Source organism: Grammomys surdaster, unplaced genomic scaffold (assembly GCF_004785775.1).
Source record: "Grammomys surdaster isolate TR1022 unplaced genomic scaffold, NIH_TR_1.0 309, whole genome shotgun sequence".
Classification (NCBI taxonomy): domain Eukaryota; kingdom Metazoa; phylum Chordata; class Mammalia; order Rodentia; family Muridae; genus Grammomys; species Grammomys surdaster.
In genome coordinates this window covers 1,892,979-1,914,721 of record NW_021604728.1, presented here as the reverse complement: position 1 = coordinate 1,914,721, position 21,743 = coordinate 1,892,979, and the positions used below count along the sequence as shown (strand labels likewise).

General features: G+C 40.6%; 1 protein-coding gene across 1 annotated transcript; it reads left to right on the top strand.

Annotated features, from left to right (window-relative positions):
• Positions 1–3,893: 3,893 nt before the first annotated feature.
• Positions 3,894–21,090, top strand: Znf605 (zinc finger protein 605). Its single transcript, XM_028777365.1, has 4 exons — positions 3,894–3,908; positions 13,337–13,457; positions 13,913–14,005; positions 19,217–21,090. The coding sequence occupies exons 1-4, from the start codon at positions 3,894–3,896 to the stop codon at positions 21,088–21,090; spliced, it is 2,103 nt and encodes a 700-aa protein (XP_028633198.1).
• Positions 21,091–21,743: the final 653 nt, after the last annotated feature.

Here is a 21,743-nt window from a genome sequence, read left to right as displayed (position 1 = left end):
TAGAATGAACAGTCAATCTGGGGCCCAAAAGATTCTTTATGTTGAGGAGATATATTGCTCAGTACAGCCTGACTCAATTCCTTATGACTTGAGGTTATTACCCAACAATATGTCCGTAATCCCTGAATTCAAGAGTCTAAGGAAAAGGATAAAGAGTTCAAAGCTAGCCTGGACCTTAAGAACCTGACAAATGAATAAACAAACTAAAAAAACCAAACAAACAAATAAAAATAAAAAAATAGTTGAAACCTTTGGAGGTATGTATGGCCTTGAGGCTATATCTTGCTCTGACTCTAAGGTGAATGGTCTTTTATCATGTGATTCCACATGACTTCTGTAAATAAGAATCATATTTAATTTGTTTTATTCATATAGCTGCTTTATCTTTATGCAGATGGGGCACTGTTTGCATACATGGTGCCCTTGGAAGCCAAAAGAGTGCGTTGGATTCCCTGAGACTAGAGTTACAGACAGCTGTTAGCCACCATGTGAGTGCTGGGACCCTAACCTGGGTCCTGTGGAATTATTTATTTACTATATGTGCATGGTTGTGCACACACACATGTGCCACAGTGTGCATGTGAAGGACAGAGAACAGCTTTTGGGAGATGGTTCTCTTCTTCCATTATGGATGGAACTCAGGTCATCAGGCTTTGTGGCAAGTGCCCTCTGAGCCATTTTTTTTGGGGGGGGACTTACACTATTTTTATGTACACATTTTAGGCTTGCTATAATTTAGATATGATTTGATAGTTTCTTAGCGTCCATTGTGATTGGAGGCTTCAATCTTAGGATGTTAGTATTGGTGCTGTGCAACTTTAATAGGTTGAGCCTAGTAGGAGGCCCTTAATTACTGGTCTGGGCCTCTTTGATATAGACCTCTTAGTCCATAAAAGTAGTTATTATCAGAGCACTATGAGAAAAGACTGAGCCTAGTTCTAACCCAGTCTCTTTCCATTTCTTTTCTTTTTTTCATTAATGTTTTTAGTTATTCACTTTACATACCAATCACAGCCCCCTCTCCTCTCCTTGCTGTCCCACCTTCACAAAGCCCTCCACCATTACCCCCTTTCCTTCTTGAGCGGAAGAATCCCTTGGGTACCACCTGCCCTGGGACATCAAGTTGCACAAAGACTAAACATATCCTCTCTCACTGAAGCCCAACCAGGCAGTCCAGCTAAGGGAAGGGAAATCCACTGGCAGACAACAGACTCAGAGACAACCCTCCACCCCTCCAATTGTTAGGGGAACTAAATGAAAACCAAGCTGAACATCTGCTACAAATGTGTAAATCCTGCCCCTGCAAGCTTTGTAGTTGGTGGTTCGGTCTCTGAGAGCCCCCATGGACCCAGGCTAGTTGACCCTATAAGTTTTCTTGTGATGTCCCTCCGGCGTGCTCAATCCTATTCCCAACTCCTCCACAAGACGCCCTGAGATCGGTCAGAAGTTTGGTTGTGGGTTACTTCATCTTTTTTCCATCCTTGAGATATTTTAAAGTTAGTGAATTCTTCCTTTAAATTATCTCCTTTTAGCCGGTTGGTGGTGGCGTACGCCTTTAATCCCAGCACTTGGGAGGCAGAGGCAGGCAGATTTCTGAGTTCGAGGCCAGCCTGGTCTACAGAGTGAATTCCAGGACAGCCAGGGCTACACAGGGAAACCCTGTCTCGAAAAACAAAAACAAAAAAATTATCTCCTTTGGGTGCTGGAAAGATGGCTCAGTGGTGCGTTTCCAGAGGACACAAATTTATTTATTTTATTTTTTATCTTTTTTATTTTTTTATTTTTTTGGTTTTTCGAGACAGGGTTTCTCTGTGTAGTCCTGGCTGTCCTGGAACTCACTCTGTCTGTAACCAGGCTAGCCTCGAACTCTCGAACTCAGAAATCCACCTGCCTCTACCCTGGGATTAAAGGCGTGCACCACCACCGCCCAGCCCGAGGACACAAATTTAATTCCCAGCACCCACATGAGAGTTTGCAGTCTTAGGAGGATTCAACACCCTCCTTCTGGACTCTGTAGGTACTAAGCTGGTGCACAAGCATGTGAGGAAGAACACTAATACACATGAAATAAACAAATACATTTTTAAATTAAAAAAGAGTTAAAAAAAATATTTCAGGCCAGTGAGACAATAAGGTGGTAAAGGCCATTGCTGATGACATCTTAAGGAAACAAGAAGGCTGTGTTGGGGCCGGGGTTGGGGGGGGTGTGTGTGTGTGGAGGGGTCCGGAAGTGTAGCCCACCCTTCAGTCCCAGGCATACTTGCGCCAGTGGATCTCTGGGAAATGTAGTCCTGCATGGACACCTCCTCTACTGGGCCACAACGACTCTGCACTTGTCAGGTCTGCAGTAAGCGCTAGTGAAGCGAGTGACAGATGACGTGGTCCTGCGGGAGCTAAGTCTGTGTCCATGCTGGTCTTTGGCAAACTCAAACAGCGTTTAGGTTCTGATTGGAACCAGCGCAGAGCCCTTGGAGAGGATCATTGCGCATGTGCAGAATGGCATTTTTGGGGTCTTGGTTTTGGGGAGGATTAAGGTGAGGGGCGGCCTGGGGCATTCTGTGAGATAGCGACCAAACGCCTGGAAGGAAGTTGGGGCAAGGAGAGGATGCTGAAGGTGGGAGTGAGGGTTGGGGGAGGGAGTGCGGGATGGGGATGGGGGAAGATGGGGGTGTCGTCACTGACGCTGCACCCTGTCTGGGAAAGTGACTCACACGGATTAGATGGGGGAACATCTGAACATCAGAACATTCTGGCCTGAGAGAATAGGTGTCGATCCTAGGAATATGAAGGACTAGTGGAATTCCCCAGACAAGTCCTTGGGGGGTGGTAAGGGGTTGCTTTGTAGATTTGTAAACCAGTGAGTCCTGGGCGGCATATATGCGTACTCTTTTTGTTGGTGGAGGCAGTAATGGTCAGTCATTTGGGTGCCATAGGACCCTGTTTTCCTGAGAAACAGCAGAAATTATGAAGGCTTTCACCTTTTGGATTCTAGAAGAGGCTCACTGTAAAGAATTATCATCTGAGTACAATAGTGCTTAGGTCTGGTTGTACTCCTTTGTTAGCAATGACAAACCTGAAAGTGGTCCTCTTCATTTTCATGCTTGCCTCGGAAGATTAACTTCACTACCTACCTATCAGTCCCAACAGAAAGGTTTTTAAACAAACTGATTGAGTTTTTCCCCAGTTTCTTGAATCCTGTGCTCTACACAAACTCCCCCTAAGCAGAAAGACATTCCTATTTGTGCTCCACCACATACTTTAATCCCACTTGACTGTACCTAGTTCTTTGTACAACTTTTAGTTCTTTTTGTTTTTGTTTTTTCGAGACAGGGTTTCTCTGAGTAGCCCTGGCTGTCCGGGAACTCACTCTGTAGACCAGGCTAGCCTCGAACTCTCGAACTCAGAAATCCGCCTGCCTCTGCCTCCCAAGTGCTGGGATTAAAGGTGTGCGCCACCACCGCCGGCAACTTTTAGTTCTCTTAAAACAAAATCTAAGCTTGTGGTGGTGTATGCTTTTAACCCCTGCTCTTGGGAGGCAGAATCAAGCAGATCTCTGAGTTTGTGGGCAGCCGGGTCTGCAGAGTGAGTTCCAGGACAGCCATGGATGCCAAACTCCAATTTCTTTCATTTGTGACATTTAGCCTGAGGCTTTAAATTATCTGAGTTCCCATTAAGAGAAAACCAAGATTCGCACCTCCAACGTAATGATACTTACTAACATAATGTATCTTGTTTCTCCACAGGCCACATCTCACAGGAATAAAACAGTTCCTATGAGACAAATAAAAGGTTGACTCAAGAATGAGAATGTGTTCTTAGGTTCCAAACATTTCTCTCTGGAATCAGGACAGAAAAAAGTCATGACACCTTGAGTTTCTTAAGTATAGCAGAAGATGACAGAATCAAAGGTGAGTTATTTATATCCTACGGCATGATTTTTTTTTCTACTCAGAGTTGATGAGGCTTACATGAATCTGCAACAAGAAAGGTCTTAGGTTTAGACTAAATAGATTTTCATTATAATAAAAGAAAATATTAAAACTATTTAATAGCTATTTAAATGGATGGTCTAGGAAACAAGTTCCCCAGTAGCAACCCTGAAATTGTTATATTTCCCAGATTGGTTTGTACAGAATTCCTTGATATGAGCTTAAAACATGAATTTAAAGAACTTGGACCACTGTTTTAGAAACTAAGACAGGAGTCTTAAATACACATTAGTTTAGGTTATGGTTTAAAGAAAGAGAATTAAGTCATGTAGCAGGATGGGTGGTCATTATAGCCCTTCACCTAATACTAATCAATAGATGGACAAATAATACTAATCAATAGATGGACTAATGAAGCTAAGCTTTAGGTGCCAAGTGGTCATTTAAAGTTAAAGCAGCAAACCACAAAGAATAACGAGTTGGTCTTGTATCACTTCTGCAATGAGATAAAGGAGAACCTAAAACCCAAGAAATACCTCCCAACTTCCCTTGAAATTGATCTAACCATTGGCACAAATGAGGGGATATCTCACTACTTACTGAGGGAGGAGCTCTGAATACAATGTCTCTGAGTTTTGTAGACCTGGAGTATAGAGTGAGAACTGGAGAAAGGGGGGAATGGAGAAGTACTGGGTCCAGAGTCAGAATGAAGACAAGTGTCCTCAGGAGGTCTGGATAGAAGCACCCCAAGACCTCAAAGAAACCACCTATGCTAGGAATGCACGAAGGCATGCAACCATGACCTTGAGATGGGCATGGTTGATTCATATAGTCCCTGCATTCAGAAAGCAAGAAGACCAAGAGTTCTTGAATTTCATGGCTTGAATGAGTCTTAGCAGTTGCCTTACCAGGAAAAGATTGCTCAACCCATTGGAGAGCCAGACAGCTTCCAAGTTCTATTTGAATACCTTTCCCCTAGTTCCAGTTCCTGACTTCAGAATGTGGCCAGCAAGCTGGAGTGATTTCAAGGTCTTTACGCTGGAACAGCGTCAGTAAGATGAGAATATCCACAGAACTTAGTCCCAGATTGAAATGGGAATGTACAGTGTGAGAACAGATATGCAGCTACACTGATAGGGATCCTGCTTGGAGTTCTTAATCTGGTCTAGATCATTTGTTTCATATGAAGTTTGTCTGTTTTTGCTTTGTTTCAGACAGGGTCTCTTTTAGACCAAAGACCATTACCATTATCTTTAGTAAAAAACCGATAACCTTTGTATCATCACATAGCCTAAATCCCTGGGTCATTCTGTTTTTAGAGCATATTTGAAAGGCTAGGTTAAGAGGATCAAGAGTTTGAGGCTAGCATAGGGTACATTGTGAGCTCCTGCCAACCTGGGTTACATAGTAAGATCCTATTTAAAAGTAGGTAGGAGAGGAAACAAAAATAATAGGTGTTTTGTTTTGTTTACAAAATATACTTGAGAATTTAGCCCATACACTCACATGAAATCTTCTTACTTGACTGGGAGTGAGAGCCCATGCCTTTATTTATTGATTGATTTATTTTTATTTTTTAAAAGAGTTTTATTTATTTATTTTATGTATGAGTAAAGTGTCACTCTCTTCAGACACACCAGAAGAGGGCATCAGATTGCATTGCAGATGGTTGTGAGCCACCATGTGGTTGCTGGGACTTGAACTCAGGACGAGGTAGTCAGTGCTCTTAACCACTGAGCCATCTCTCCAGCCCAAGCTCATACCTTTAATCTCAGCACTCAAGAGGGAGAGGCAGACTGATCGCTGAGTTCAAGACCACCCTGGTCTATAGACCTAGTTCCAGGACAGGCAAAGCTACACAGAGAAACCCTGTCTTGAAAAAAAAACAGCCAGGAAGTGGTGGCACATGCCTTTAATCCCAGCACTTGGGAGGCAGAGGCAGGCGGATTTCTGAGTTCGAGGCCAGCCTGGTCTACAGAGTGAGTTCCAGGACAGCCCGGGCTACACAGAGAAACCCTGTCTCGAAAACAACAACAACAACAAAACATAAACAAAAAACAAAAAAACAAAGAAGAGGAGGAGGAGGAAGGGGAAAAGGGAGAGGAGAAAGAGGAGGAGGTAAAAACAAGAATAAGAGAATGGGTCTCTGTAGAAGTTATAGATGGTTCTTCCTTCCAGCCCAATGCTCCCAGAAATAAAACTCAGGCTCAAAATATATTTATAAATACCTTGGCCATAGAGCTAGGCTCTACTCTGATTAGATCAAAACTTAGAAAACCCAATTATTTTAACCTACGTTCTGCCACATGGCTGGTTGCCAGTGCTCAGGCGTCCTGCATCAGTCTGTCTCCTCACACCTTCCCAGCGAATCTCCCCACTCCTGGCTCTCTCCCAGAATCCTTTCTCTCTCTCAGATGTCCCACCTCTGTTTCCTGTATAAGCCATAAGCCATAGGCTTTTTAATTGACAGGGAATGCATCCATACAGTACATAAGATACTCTCTACAATTCTACAAAGAAGAAAAGACCTTTGGACTCCTTCCAAAGTAATGAGGATTAGATTTGATAGAAAGAGAATCCCTGAAGATCTCGGCTTCAGACAGGAGAAAAATCAAACGGACCAAATGCACTGGTCATGTAAAAGGCTCCTTTCAAATATAAATTGAATACAGTTACGAAACAATTATAAAAACTATAAGGTACGATAAACATTTACAATGTCCAGGTTTTTTTAGTCATATAAAAGGCTCCTTTCAAATATAAGTTGAATGCAATTATAACAACTATGAAAACTATAAGATATGATATACATTTACAATGTCTAGTCCTTAGTATTTGGCAACTTTAGAAAATATTCTATTATCTATCCTATTTTAGTATCTTCAAAGTTTTGTACTTTAACTCAATTTCTATCCTAATTTGCGTTTTCATCCTAACAACATTGTCTTAGACCTAGAACATCTTCTTAAATCTTACAACTTAAGCTTGCAGTAAGACTATGACTGTCTACTCTTCAACCCCATCAGAGACCTCAGAAGGAGTATTACCTGAGTATGCAGGAAGCTCAGGGATACAGCTTCCAAAAATTACAGAAATGACAGAGACAGCTGATTCCCTGGACAGTCCCTAATATCGTCTCTATAATGTTAGAGCAACTATCTTCAGCCTTTTGGCCCAGAATATGACACACTTTTTCTGAAGAAGGGCTTATGAAGGACTTGCTTACCCTGTCTTGGTAGAGATTGTCAGTCTACTTCCCTGTATCCGTTTGTCTGTAGTTGAAGCATGAGCATTTTCTTTGCCAGTGTCTAGTTTGCCATAATTGAAGCAACTCCATATGGAGTTATTGATGCTTATCATCTTCTTTGAAGTAGAACGGGGATATTATCAGGAACAGGTTTGTCTCATAGTTAAAAGACCTTTTTGTTGTTGGAATTCCCAACCCTACTAAGCTTGTAAAAAACCCATATAATCCAGATATTATAAGTTATATGCCTAGATTGGGCAGCTCTAACACTATACTAACTTGTTCCCCAGCTATAAGACTCCTTGCTACTTGTGGTTTCTCCTGGCTATGTGGTTCTGGTCCGTCATGGCTTCTCCTTCTCTTCCTCTGTCCTCTCTTCTCCATTCACCTTCCTTTTCTCCTCCTGCCTTCCTCTCACTTTCAAAGCTCCTGTCCCACCTTTTCCCTCCACTGACTAATCATAGGCTCTAGTCTGTTATTGACGAGTGGAAATGGGGAGAAGGTTCACATGAGATCGCCTGAGTACATGATGGACTGCTTGTTGAGGGCAACCCCTCTTGAGGAAGCAGTATCAACACCAGAATACAAACAGCAGCAGGCCAACTCACTACGTCTTTTAATAATGAAATAATTTTAAGTGCCATATTCTGTGGATCTCTGAAGGTTTTGAAGACCATCTTCTATCTATATATAGTATATTTGACCAAGCAACAGGATGTATAATTTTGAGACAATTGAGTCTACAATCTAATATGACCAAGCATTCAATTGATTGACTATTAACTTGCATTACTTAATTATCTTAAAGTTTGTAATAGCAGCTATTGAAAGGACTGGGACCAGACCTTGTATTATTAAATGAGTTGCATAGGCACAATACCTATACAAGCGTTGAAACATACAAATATTATGTTGTAACAAATTAATCTTAAATTTTATATCTATATACAAAGATTTATACCAATGAAAACCTTGAACCTGTATCAATATACAAAATTTTGTACCAATGTAACAAAATATAACCTCATTTCTGTATCAAAATATAAAGATCTCTCCCAATGTAAGATTGTGACTATAAAATGATTTTTGGTTTAAGAGTAGACTCAATAATCTGCCCCTATTTGTCTAATTTCTTATAGTATTTCAATATTCCCCATCCTTTTTTCTTCTCAATCCCCTTTTTTTTACCTAAGGAAAAAGAGTAAGAGAGGAGAGAAAAGAAATCCTTAATCTAACCTCTCTAGTGCATTTCCTCCCTATCCAAGACCATAACTATTTGTAAATCATCCCTTAAAATGACCACATATGTATAATTTATAAAATAACCCAAACCATCCACCCCAATGTAAGGGACTGGGATTTTTAGAATTGCTTCCTGCTAAATTGGGGTAAGAATTCCTATTTGGGAAACCAAGAAAATTAGAAAAATGGTTATTCTTTTTTTTTTTGGTTTTCGAGACAGGGTTTCTCTGTGTAGCCCTGGCTGTCCTGGAACTCACTCTGTAGACCAGGCTGGCCTCGAACTCAGAAATCCGCCTGCCTCTGCCTCCCAAGTGCTGGTATTAAAGGCGTGCGCCACCACCGCCTAGCTCAGAGTTGTTTTAATAGAGGGTTTAACAATATATATTACCAGTGCATTTGGTCCTTTTGATTTTCCTTCTGTCTGAAGCTGAGATCTTCAGGGGGTCTCCTTCTACCAAATCTAATCCTTATTACTTTGGAAGGAGTCCAAAGCCTTTTCTTCTTTCCTGTTAACATAAAGACAGAGTTTCTCTTCCAACATAACATGTCCTTTGGCAGTCTGAAGTCATTAAAAATATAGCTTGATCCACATTAGTAGCCCCTTTCCTACCCAGGTCTGTTTTATTTTGACCTCTTTCATAGAGAGTGTATAATATCATCGTAACCACTGAACTTATAACCTCCTTCATTTTGATAATTTTAAACAATTAAAACAGTCAGAATCAATTATTATTTATTGAGACAGAGTTTCTCTGTGTAACCTGAGCTGACTTAGACTTGTTTTGTAAATTAGGCTGGCTGTGAACTTACAAGGAACCTTTCTGTCCCTGCCTTTGCCTCCCATGCATTGAGATCAAAGGCTTGGATTTATTGATTTATTTATTATCTATGTACCCTTGAAAAACGTTTATATCAATTCTTATTTCTTCCTCCCATCTTTGGAGATTATTTTTTTTTCATAGTTGGGTTTGTTGTTGTATTTTATTTTTTTTTTAAATATTTATTTATTTATTGTATTGATGAGTACACTGTAGCTGTCTTCAGACACACCAGAAGAGGGCATCCAATCTCATTACGGATGGTTGTGAGCCACCATGTGGTTGCTGGGATTTGAACTCAGGACCTCTGGAAGAGCAGTCAGTGCTCTTAACCGCTGAGCCATCTCTCCAGCCCGGAGATTATTATCTATGTGAATTTATTTAACATGCCCTTTTTTCTCTTAATTTAATATCCTCTATATTCAATTTTATTCAGATTCTCTTCCATTTATTGTATAAACATATTCCCAAGTAATATTGTATATGCTTAGAGGCTTTTCCTTGTGTTTGTTTATGTATCATGTGCTAGTGTGAATTGTAACCAGTTCTCCCATGGAAGCCCACGTTGCTCAGACTAGTATGACTCCCTATTTTATGTTAGCTCTCATTAGCTGCTATTAGTTCTCCTGTGGGAGCCCCACATTCCAAGGAGACCGGCTGGCTGCTCAGATTAGTGTGAAACTCTACCCCCTGTTAACTCTCATGAGTATAGCTTTTCTTTTTCTATGGATAAAAGCAAAACAACTCTACCCAACCCCAACTCTGGGTCCCCATATTGATCAGCAAAATATATCATTCCTAGGGCAAAATACTTTTTGGCAACAGAAAAGCATTATCTGTCTATTTGAAATTATAAACAAGCTGGGCAGTGGTGGCACACGCCTTTATTCCCAGCACTTGGGAGGCAGAGGCAGGTGGATTTCTGAGTTCAAGGCCAGCCTGGTCTATAGAGTGAGTTCCAGGACAGCCAGAGCTACACAGAGAAACGCTGTCTCGAAAAACTAAAAAAAAAAGAAAAAAAAGAAATTATAAATATAACCTTATATGAATAAATATGCCCATATTCACTTTCTCTTTATATAACTTTAAGATTGATGTGCATTTTTTAATTACTCAGGCCCCTCCGATTTATTATTAAGCAAGAACCTATATAGTACCTTTAAGGAAAAAAAAATGTCATTTTGAATTTCAGACTGTCATTCGCAAGTGGCTGTATCTATCAGAAGAGGATCTTCTCCTGACTTTCTTGTATAGACCTGCCTGTCTCTGTCTCCCGTGTCTGCTGTGTTTTTAGCTCAGACATTGTGCTGCTCCTGTCCACAACCCTGTCCCATTGTTTACAAGGAGAGGCATTTCTGCCTTCCTCCCGATTTTGGCTGAAGCAGCCAACTTAGAGCTGCATTTCTGCATGCCAAGAACACAGGGCATTAATTCCCACAGGATCAGACTGGGCTAACCTGCATGCCAAGTTTGGGAGAACCTGAAGTGGCTTATCCCGAAGCTGTGGTCTCCAGGAAGTCTCCACAGGTTTTGTCATCCACCCTTGCATTGGCTACATTCAGTCTGTGTGTGACCCGGAGCTGGTTCCTCCCCCTCAGTGGCTACCACTGTGCTCTGCCTTTAGGAGAAGCCCCAAGTTCTGTGTTCTGTTTTTAAATTCAGTGGGGGCTTTCTTAAAAGAGGTCTTCTGTACTATCTCTCTGTAGGTCCCTGCTCCTTGACTAGGAAACCTCCTTCCCAGCTGCTACTCTTGTGCTTTCGCTTTGGTCTGTTTTCATTATTTATTTATTTATTTTATTTTATTTTATTTTATTTTATTTTATTTTATTTTATTTTATTTTATTTTATTTTATTTTATTTTATTTTTTTTAGAGACCAGATCTGTTTTTCTGGCTAGCCTGACTATTTCCCACTTTTTACACGGGCCTTTTTAGGGTATAAAAGCTTGAGTACTTGCCGGGCGGTGGTGGCGCACGCCTTTAATCCCAGCACTTGGGAGGCAGAGGCAGGTGGATTTCTGAGTTCTAGGCCAGCCTGGTCTACAGAGTGAGTTCCAGGACAGCCAGAGATACATAGAGAAACCCTGTCTCGGAAAAAAAAAAGCTTGAGTACTAATTGCCGTTAAGTTGAGCGCCATTTTGTAGAAGTTATGGCCGGTTCTTCCTCCCAGTCCTGTGCTCCCAGTAATAAAACTCAGACTCAAAATATATTTACAGATACCTTGACCATATAGCTAGGCTCTACTCTAATCAGATCAAAGCTGTTGCAGTAGGCAGAAAGCTGTCCAGTCGCCCTGGCAACAGCAGAGCAGAGTTCGAGAGAGAGTGAGAGAGCGCTCATTGGCTGGAGCACTCCCAAATATCCACATGGGTAACACACTTTCCCCTCCCATATTCCTGAGTTATTACTTATTAAAACCTATTTTCCATCCCGGCCACCCAGGACCCAGTCGGGGGAGCACCCTGGGGCAGCTCTTAGATGTTTGGCGTGCTCTCTCTCTTCCTGCACTTCTCAGGCCTGAGCTTTTTGCTTTCCCAGCACGGTGGTTCTCCTTTTGCTCTTTATCTCCTTGCCAGTGAATCCTAAAGTCCCCTCTCTGTCTCCTTGCCTCTGGCGACTTTATTTACCAGTCAGAACCAACTGGGGGCAGGGACTTACATATGGAGTCTCATGACATTTTGGGAACCCAAATAACATAATGCAAACGTTAGACCAAATCTACAACAAAACCTTAGATAACTCAATTGTTTCAACCTACATTCTGCCATGTGACTGGTTACCTGTGCTCAGGCACCCTGCATCAGTCTGTCTCCTCACACTTTCCCTCTGAATCTTCCCATACCTGACTCTCTCCCTGAAGCCTTTCTCTCTCCCAGATATCCCAACTCTGTTTCCTGCCTAAGCCATAGTCCATAGGCTTTTTAATTGACAGGTGATGCATCCATACAGTACACAAGGCATGCTCTACAGGCCTCACTGTGTGAATAGGCATGGCCCCCATAGACTCGTGTGTTTGAATACTTGGCTATAGAGAGTGGCACTATTAGGAGGTGTGGCCTTATTGGAGAAGGTGTGGTGTTGTTGGAGGAAGTGTGTCACTGTGTAGATAGGCTTTGAGGACTCCTATGCTAAGGCTCTACCCAGTGCAAAAGACAGTTTTCTCCAGGCTGCCTTCGGATAAAGATGTAGAACGCTCAGCTCCTTCTCCAGCACCATGTCTATCTGGACATTGTTGTGCTTCCTGCTGTCATGACAATGGACTAAACCTCTGAAACTGTAAGCCAGCCCCAATTAAATAGTGTCCTCTTGCCTTGGTCACGGTGTCTCTTCACACCAATGGGAACCCTAACTAAGATACTACGTACCCTTGGCTGGCCTAGAACTCGATGTGTAGGCCACCACTCCTAGCCAGGGAGGTCTTGCTATGTAGCTAAGACTGGCTCCCCACCCCAGCTTCCCTAGTACCTTGGATTACAGATGTTAATCAATCCACACCCAGCCTACTATTATACAAATTTGAATAACATTTTATTTCATCTTCAAAGTATAATGTAATATTAGTGTATCATAGTATTTATTCATCTCTGAGTGACTAATTGTCCCAGTGCTCAGCGGCTGAGAAAAAAAAACATTTACCTTACAGTTTCTGTGGTTTATTGGATGCTTATATCTTTGATTCTTGAACAGAGTCTTGAATAACACATAACATCAGATGTTCAAAAAGATTGAGGCCATCTCAAGGTGCACTTAGGAGAAGATCTAGTTCTTATATCCTCGTAGGAACGTTCGAGCCTTGGTTTCCTGCTGTATGTGGCTCTGTGCTAGGTTACCTTACAATGTTTCTACTAGACTTTCCTAGGGAAGAGAAAGAACTCTTAAGAAGGAAGTTAACATTCTCTGAGAACCTAATCTATGACAGAGCATCCTAGCTCTTCCAGTCATTATGTCCTGTGGTCAGTGAGGTCAGCCCACACTTAAAAGCCTAACACCAGTTCTAGGAGTCAGAGACCACTGAGGTTGTCTGCCACAGAGACACAAGGCTGTGTCCTGCAAGGCCCCACGAGAGTCACTTCACATCAAACAGAGATTGTGCTTTTCAGATATCATTTGAGGATGTGGCTGTAGACTTCTCCTGGGACGAATGGCAGCTGCTTAGCCCTACTCAAAAGGGTTTATACAGAGATGTGATGTTGGAGAACTACAGCAGCCTTGTCTTCTTGGGTGAGAGTTTCTGCCGTAATTTAGTGTGTGGCTAGTAAGCGTTCCTTTGATGTGCTTACTGATTTAGAAATTAGTTTCAAATTTCAAATTTCCTCATTTCTATACCATTTCTATATATATATAATGATTTTTTTCAGTCACTTGCTTTATTTCATGGTCTTTAATGGTGTTTTTAGATTTATTTATTTTGTGTGCATGTGCGTTTTGCTCGTATGCATTTGCATCACATACATGTCTGATGGCCACAGAGGTCAGAAGAGGTGGGTTGGATCCATGGAACTAGAGTTACAAATGATTATGAACCACCATGCTGGGAACTGAACCCTGGCAAATGCTCTTAACCGCTGAACCTTCTCTCCAGCCCTACATTTCCTGGTCTTTATAATAAAATTTCTTTATGTTTGAGTCTCACCACTAAAGCATTTGGGTTCAAATTCTATGCTTCTAATTTCTAGGTAATCAAACCATCAAACCTGATGTAGCTTTCAAGCTAGACCAGCAAGAGTCATGGATTATGGATGAAGAAATCCTAAGTCAAAACTTTTTAGGTAAGAAGTCACAAACATTAGGAAGGGTGAAAATTAAGCCTTAAAACTTTCAGGATCAGGTGAGTACATTTGAAGCATTGTTCATAAATTTTATTTAAAGTTCCTAAATCTTGAGACAACTGTAGTGGCAAAGGTCCCAGGGCAGAAAATATCTTTGTAATTAAATATTTGTGAGTATTATAAGATGTAGCAGAAGGATCAGGGGAGGGGAAAAAAAGGGCTATAAATGCCTAGAAATCATGATAAAACTTTGAATCTGTCAGAATTTTTAAAGCTTACTAGATGCTGTGCTGAAGTCAGAATTATAAACTGGACTGGGAGTAGGACTATTATTTTATAGAAGTAGATAGAATTAAGGATTCTGTATGCCATTGTGTGACAGAAACAAAGTGCAGAAATATACATGTGCCCCCCACAATAGCAGCAATGGTGTAACTTAGTCAAACTGACTTAAATAATTTTCAATTTTCCAGTTTAGATTCTCAGTCTACAGACCTGGGTGGCTTAAAGTTCACTGTGCAGCTCAGACTAGCCCAGTATACATGATACTTTTCCTACCTAGCCTTTAGAGTGCTGGGATTATAGGTATAAGCTATTATGCCCAGTTTAAGGTTTTCTTGTTTTGTTTTTTTGACACGATTCTATTCCTAAACCTTTAAATATATAAATCAATTGTTTTATTATTGTTTACTACAATTCATTAATTTAGATTAAATAGAGTTTGTATACACAAAGGGTTTGCAGTTCTAGGGATTGATGCTAGTATTTTACATATGCTAAGCAAGTAATCTACTACTGAATTACAACCCAACTCCTTTTTGGTTTGTTTTTGAGACAGAGTTTTACTATGTAGCCCTGGCTGTTCTGGAACTCGCTTTGTTGACCAGGCTGACTGAATTCACAGTGATCCTCCCGACTCTGCCTCCTAAATACTGAGATTAAAAGCATGTACCACCATGCCTGACTTCTAGCTTTTTTTTTTTTTTTTTTAAGACAGGGTCTCACTAAGTTTCCCAAGTGGGATTTGAATTTGCAAGGCTGGGAGTAGCTGGGATTAGATAAACATATTCTATAATTTTATTTGGATTTTTTTAGATTTACTTATTTTATATGTGTGAATATTTTGCCTGAATGTGTGTATATATATACCATGTGTGCCTGGTGCTCAAGGAGGTCAGAAGAAGGATCCTATCCCTTGGAACTGAAGTTATGAATGATTGTGATCCACCCATATGAGTACTAGATCATATGGATCAAAACCTGGATCTTTTGCAAGAGCAACAAGTGCTCTTAACCACTGAGTCATATCTCCTGCCCTTTATTTTTTATTTTAAAAGTACAGTCTTTGAGTCTGGGCATAGTAGTGCATGCCTTTATTCCCACCACTTAGGAAGTAGAGGCAGGAGGATAAAGAATTCAAGGCTATCCTCAAAGCTATCGGTGAGTTTGACTGGCTAAATGAGATATTGTCTCAAAAAAAAAAAAAAACTCACAAAACCACAAAATTACTATTTCTTTCTCTCATAGTTCATAAAATGACTTGCTGTAAATTCTGCAGGTAGACTCTGATTTTAGCTTATGATTCTTGTTTTTAATCACCAGATTTAAGCCGGGTGGGTGCATGGTTTTAATCCCAGCACTTGGGAGGCAGAGACAGGCAGATCTCTATGAGTTCAAGGCCAGGCTGGTCTACAAAGTGAATTTCAGGACAGCCAGGGGTACACAAGAAACTCCATCTCAAAACAGCAAACCAAACAACAGCAAAAACAAAACCCAAACAAACAAATCTGTAGACTTAATTCTCCTTCGTATCTATGCATCAACCATCAAGTCTTTATTTCGTTCTCCTCCATATCAGCAGCACTGGTTGTTTCTTTCTCTCAGATTCTAATATTTGATAATTGGATAGTACATGTATTCCCCATCAAAAACCTTTTCACTCAGAAAAAGAGTAATAGCTTTTTATTGGAAATCCTGGCAAGTCTTCCATCACAGAACTAAAGTAGAAATGATGGAGGAGTGCTACTTATTGACCTGTTCATCCTGGTTTGCTCAGTTTCTTTTCTTAGACACTCCAGGACCACCTACCCAAGGATGGCACCACCCACAGTGGGCCACATCAATCATCAGTCAAGAAAATACTTGCCTACCGGCAAATATGATGGGACATTTTTCTCAATTGAGATTTCCTCTTCTCAGATGACTCTAGCATGGATTAAATTTCCCAGACCTAACCAACATGACCATCTTCTGTGATGGAATATCATCAAGCCCTATGTTAAAGAGCTCAACTGAGTCAGTTAAGGTGATATTTCTGTTATACTCAGAGGACAGTGATCCACAACATCACTTTCATGTCTTTTATTCCAGCTCTCAGGAGGTAGAAATAGGTGGATCTCTGTAAGTTTGAGGCCAGCCTAATCTACAGAGAGAGTTCCAAGACAACCAGGTCTACATACAGAGACACTGTCTCAAAACACACACACACACACACACACACACACACACACAGACACACACACACACACAGACACACACACACACACACACTCAATAAAATCCTCAAAATGTTCAGCAATGCCACCTGAGGAGGCACATGCTTCTAATATTAGCACCTGTGACGTAGAGACAGAAGAACAGTAAGTTGGAAGCCAGTCTAGACTTTATCATGCATTTGAGTCCAGAATTCATAGAGAGTCCTTGTCTCAAAAAGAGAAACAGATAGGGCTAGATGTATTTGTACAAGACCTTTGGTTCAATTCCCATCACCAGAAAACAAGCATAATTATAGAAAAATCAACCCAGCAAACAAGTTTAATAAGCAATCATGTGGAATTCAGATGTAATTGTACTTCAAAGGAAAAATGCAATAATGTAATACAAATATTTTTTTTCTTTCAATAGGGTCTTCCAGGCTGGTCTCAAGTTTGTTAAGTAATCAGGAATAACACTGATCTGCCCATTCTAAAGTTATATAAAGCATTCTCGTGGTTTGCAATAACTTCTATTATTAGCATCACTTATATAGGTTATATGTATGTATTTGTTTATAGGTTCAATTATTGGCCCAATTAAAAAGGGATAAGTGCTGGGCAGTGGTGGCGCACGCCTTTAATCCCAGCACTTGGGAGGCAGAGGCAGGTGGATTTCTGAGTTCGAGAGTTCGAGAGTTCGAGGCTAGCCTGGTCTACAGAGTGAGTTCCAGGACAGCCAGGGCTACACAGAGAAACCCTGTCTCGAAAAAACAAACCAAAAAATAAATAAATAAATAAAATAAAAATAAAAAGGGATAAGTATAAAACTTTGATAACAGTAAACTTGAGAGGCTGAGACAGAAGGAGCATCACAATCTAAGCTCAGCCTGTCCTACAGAGCAGATGTTGAGATGGCTCAGTCAATAAAGGCACTTGCTAACAACTGTGACATGCTTAGTTTGATTCTTGAACCCCACATGGGAGACGGAAAGAACTGACTCTTCAATTTGCCCTTTAATTTTCAAACGTGTATGTGTGCTTGAGTATGTGCACACACAGCCAGGCAGTGGTGGCGCACGCCTTTAATCCCAGCACTTGGGAGGCAGAGGCAGGCGGATTTCTGAGTTCGAGGCCAGCCTGGTCTACAGAGTGAGTTCTAGGACAGCCCGGGCTACACAGAGAAACCTTTTCCCAAAAAAACAAAACAACAACAACAACAACAAAAAGAGCATGTGCACAAACACATATAAATAAAAAAAGTCATAAAAATATTTTAAAGGCAAAAATTTGTTTTAGAGATGGTCAAGTTACTGATGCCAGTAATTCAGTTGATTTTTTCTTTTCTTTTTTTGTTTTTGGTTTTGTTTTTTTTTGTTTTTTTTTTGTTTTTTGTTTTTGTTTTTTCGAGACAGGGTTTCTCTGTGTAGCCTGGGCTGTCCTGAAACTCACTCTGTAGACCAGACTGGCCTCAAACTCAGAAATCTGCCTGCCTCTGCCTCCCAAGTACAGTTGATTTTTTCATATGAGTACACTGTAGCTGTCTTCAGACACACCAGAAGAGGGCATCAGATCCCATTACAGATGGTTGTGAGCCACCATGTGGTTGCTGGGAATTGAATTCAGAATCTCTGGAAGAGCAGTCAATTATCTTAACCACTGAACTATCTCTCCAGTTGATGATCTTAAGGGAAATTATTTAAAAACATTATTTTTTTCATTTTTATTTTGTGTGTGCGCTCACTTCTTTCACTGTGTGGTTTCTGGGGAATGAACTTAGGCCATCATGCTTGACAGCAGACACTTTTACTCACTAAGTCATCTTGCTAGCTCTGAGATTGTTTCCTTCTTCATTTATTCATTCATTGATTGATTGAGACAGGATCCCACTGTGTAGCCTGGAACTTGCTATGTAGACCAGACTGGTTTCAAACTGACAGATATCTACCTGCCTCTGCCTTCCAAGTACTGGAACTAAAAACATGTGCCAACTCTAGGCAGTAATGGTGTATGCCTTTAATCCCAGCACTTGGGAGGTAGAGGTAGGTGGATCTCTGAGTTTGAGGGCAGCCTGGGCTACAGAGGAGTTCCAGGACAGCTAGGTCTACACTGAAAAACTCTTTTGTCAAAAAACCTTTTTTAAAAAACGTGGGTCACCATTACCAGCTACTGTGGGTTTTCATAATGTAATTATGGTGTGGAAGGTTAGTGCTTCTCATCTTTCAGATATAAAGTTGGTAGCCTCTACTTGCTTGGCATCTCAACCAATTTCTCTTTATATCATTCAAAAGCAGAGTGTGTTATGTTTATATTTGTTTATTCTCAGTTTCTAGTATATTTTGTTTGAGTAATTACCTGCCTCTTATAATCTTTTGCTTCTGAGTTCTGGACATATGTTCGAAAATCACAGGTTACTGCATATTTATAACCTTTGTAAGTCAAAATTTAACTTTCATGTTTCATTATCCAAGACAAATGCCTGGAGTTCTAGTATTTATTAGATTTATGTCAGGAGGAATTTTTAGTTTGAGGTCTGTGTGAGCTACATAGTAAAACTGTTTACAAAGCAAGCAAACAAACAAACAGAAAACCAATTAGTTCTAGTTAGTATATATTATTTGAGGGCTTACCTTCTTCCCAGGATAGTAGGCTTTATTTTAGAAGTTTTATTTGTAACTACAATCATTGAAGGATTTATGTAGTGTGGTGCATTTATTTTCTTTCTTTTTTTTTTTTCTAGAAATCTGGCTAGACAGTTATTCTGAACAATGGCCTCAAGATAAACAAGACAAGCTTATTAAAAGAATGGAGAGTGGCAATGGAGATAACGTTTTAGAGGAAATATGTCAGCCAAGAATGAACTCTGTTTATTTAGAAATGAGATTCCATATATGTGGTACATGTGAAAGGAGTCTAAAAAATCCTTTAAATTTTTTTATTCTAAAAAGTAACTGTGGAAGAAAAAAAAGTAAAGTCAGTAAGAAATTGTTATTTTATCTAAAATTTGACAGACCCTACAGTAAAAGAAAACCTCACGAGTGTAACGAGTATAGAAAAGCAAGCAGTAATGAGTTACAGCTCGTTACAAATCAAACGACACATCCAGGAATCTTTTTATGCATGGAATGTGGTAGAATTTTTAACAAGAAATCACAGCTTATTGTACATCAGAGAAATCATACAGGAGAGAAGCCCTATCAGTGCAATGAATGTGGAAAAACTTTTGCACAAAAGTCCTTGCTCGCTCTTCACCAAAAGACTCACTCAGTAGAAGAACCAGATGGTTGTGATGAACGTCAGAAGGCTTTCATCAGGAAGTCTCTGGTCATTCAGCAACAGAGAACTCATACTGGACAGAAACCCTGTACACATGGAAAAGCCTACAGTAGGAAAACACAGCAAAACAGGCAGGAGATGATTCACACAATAAATAAACCTTATCGTTGTAGTGACTGTGGGAAAGCTTTCTCTCAGAAATTGAAATTTATCATTCATCGAAGAATACATACAGGAGAAAAAAACTATAAATGTAGTGATTGTAGAAAAACTTTCTTTTGGAATTCACAACTTATTACTCATCGGAGGTCACATAGAGGGAAGAAACCCTGTGTATGTAGTGAATGTAAAAAACCCTTCAGGAGGAACTCACTTCTCATTAGGCATCAAAGGATTCACACAGGAGAGAAACCACATAGAAGCAGGGAATGTGGTGAGGCCTTCATCAGAAAGCCACAACTTGCTAAACATTGTATGACCCATACAGGAGAGAACTATCAGTGTTATGACTGTGAAGAAGCCTTTTTCAAGAAGTCACAGCTCCTGACACATGAAAAAAGTCACTTAGCAGAGAAACCACATAGGTTTGCTGAGTATGGAAAAACATTCCCTGAAAAGTCACAGCTCCTGACACATCAAAAAAATCATTTAGTAGAGAAACCACATAGGTGTGCTGAATGTGGAAAAACATTCCCTGGAAGGTCATCGCTCCTGACACATCAGAGAACTCACACTGGGGAGAAACCTTACAAATGCAATGAGTGTGGAAGGGCCTTTTCCCAGAGGTCAAGCATAGTATCACACCAGAGAACACATACGGGTGAGAAACCCTGCAAATGCAGTGAGTGTGGGAAAGCCTTCACTGAGAAGTCGAGCCTCCTTCATCACAAGAGAACCCACACTGGGGAGAAGCCCTTTGAATGCGGTGACTGTGGGAAAGCCTTTGCGTGGAAGCCACAGCTCCTTCGGCATCAGAGGATTCACACAGGGGAGAAACCCTTTGAATGCAGTGAGTGTGGGAAAGCATTTGTTCAAAAGGTGCAACTCGTTAAGCATCAGAGACATCATACAGGGGAGAAGACCTATAAATGCAGTGATTGCGAAAAAGCTTTTTTTGAAAAGACACAGCTTATGATCCATCAGAAAATCCATACGGGAGAGAGGCCTTATACTTGTGGTCAGTGTGGGAAATCTTTCACTAGAAAATCACATCTAATGAGGCATGAGCCAATTCATACAAGAGATAAGTGCTATAGGTGCAGTCAGTGTGGTAGTATTTTCAACAAGAAGTCACACCTTATCAAACATCAAAAAGATCATATAATAAAGGCCATATAAATGCAGGGAGCTTGGATAGATGCTGTCAGGTTCAGGTGTCCCCCTAATACCTCTTGAGATTATGCCTAAGAGTCTATCAAGACCATTACTGCTGAAAAGGCTTTAGGAGTTGGGAATCAGAATGCAGAAAAGAGGCTGTTTGTAGAGGTAGCCGATATGAAAGCAGTTTTCCTAGAAGACACAGCTTAGTGCACCTGAAATAAGTTATAATGGTAACAATGGTGTCAGTACTTCTAGAGATAGTGCTAGAACCTCTAGTCAGAAGTTTCAAGTATTAAACAGGAGAAAAGCTATTATAGCAAGTGATCCAGAGACGTCATCTGAAAGAGACAACCCGTTGACTGCTAAAGAATGCTATCAAAGGATACTATGAGTAAGAGTTCAAACTGGTGATTCAAAAAGTGTAATTAGCCGGGCTGTGGTGGTGCACGCCTTTAATCCCAGCACTTGGGAGGCAGAGGCAGACGGATTTCTGAGTTCTAGAGTTTGAGGCTAGCCTGGTCTACAGAGTGAGTTCCAGGACAGCCAGGGCTACATAGAGAAACCCTGTCTCTAAAAAAAAAAAGTGTAATTAGTGTGATCCTACTCAAGTGATTTTTGTGAGGGAGTTGTATTCATTATACATGAATTACCGCAAAAAGTTGTCTATTTTA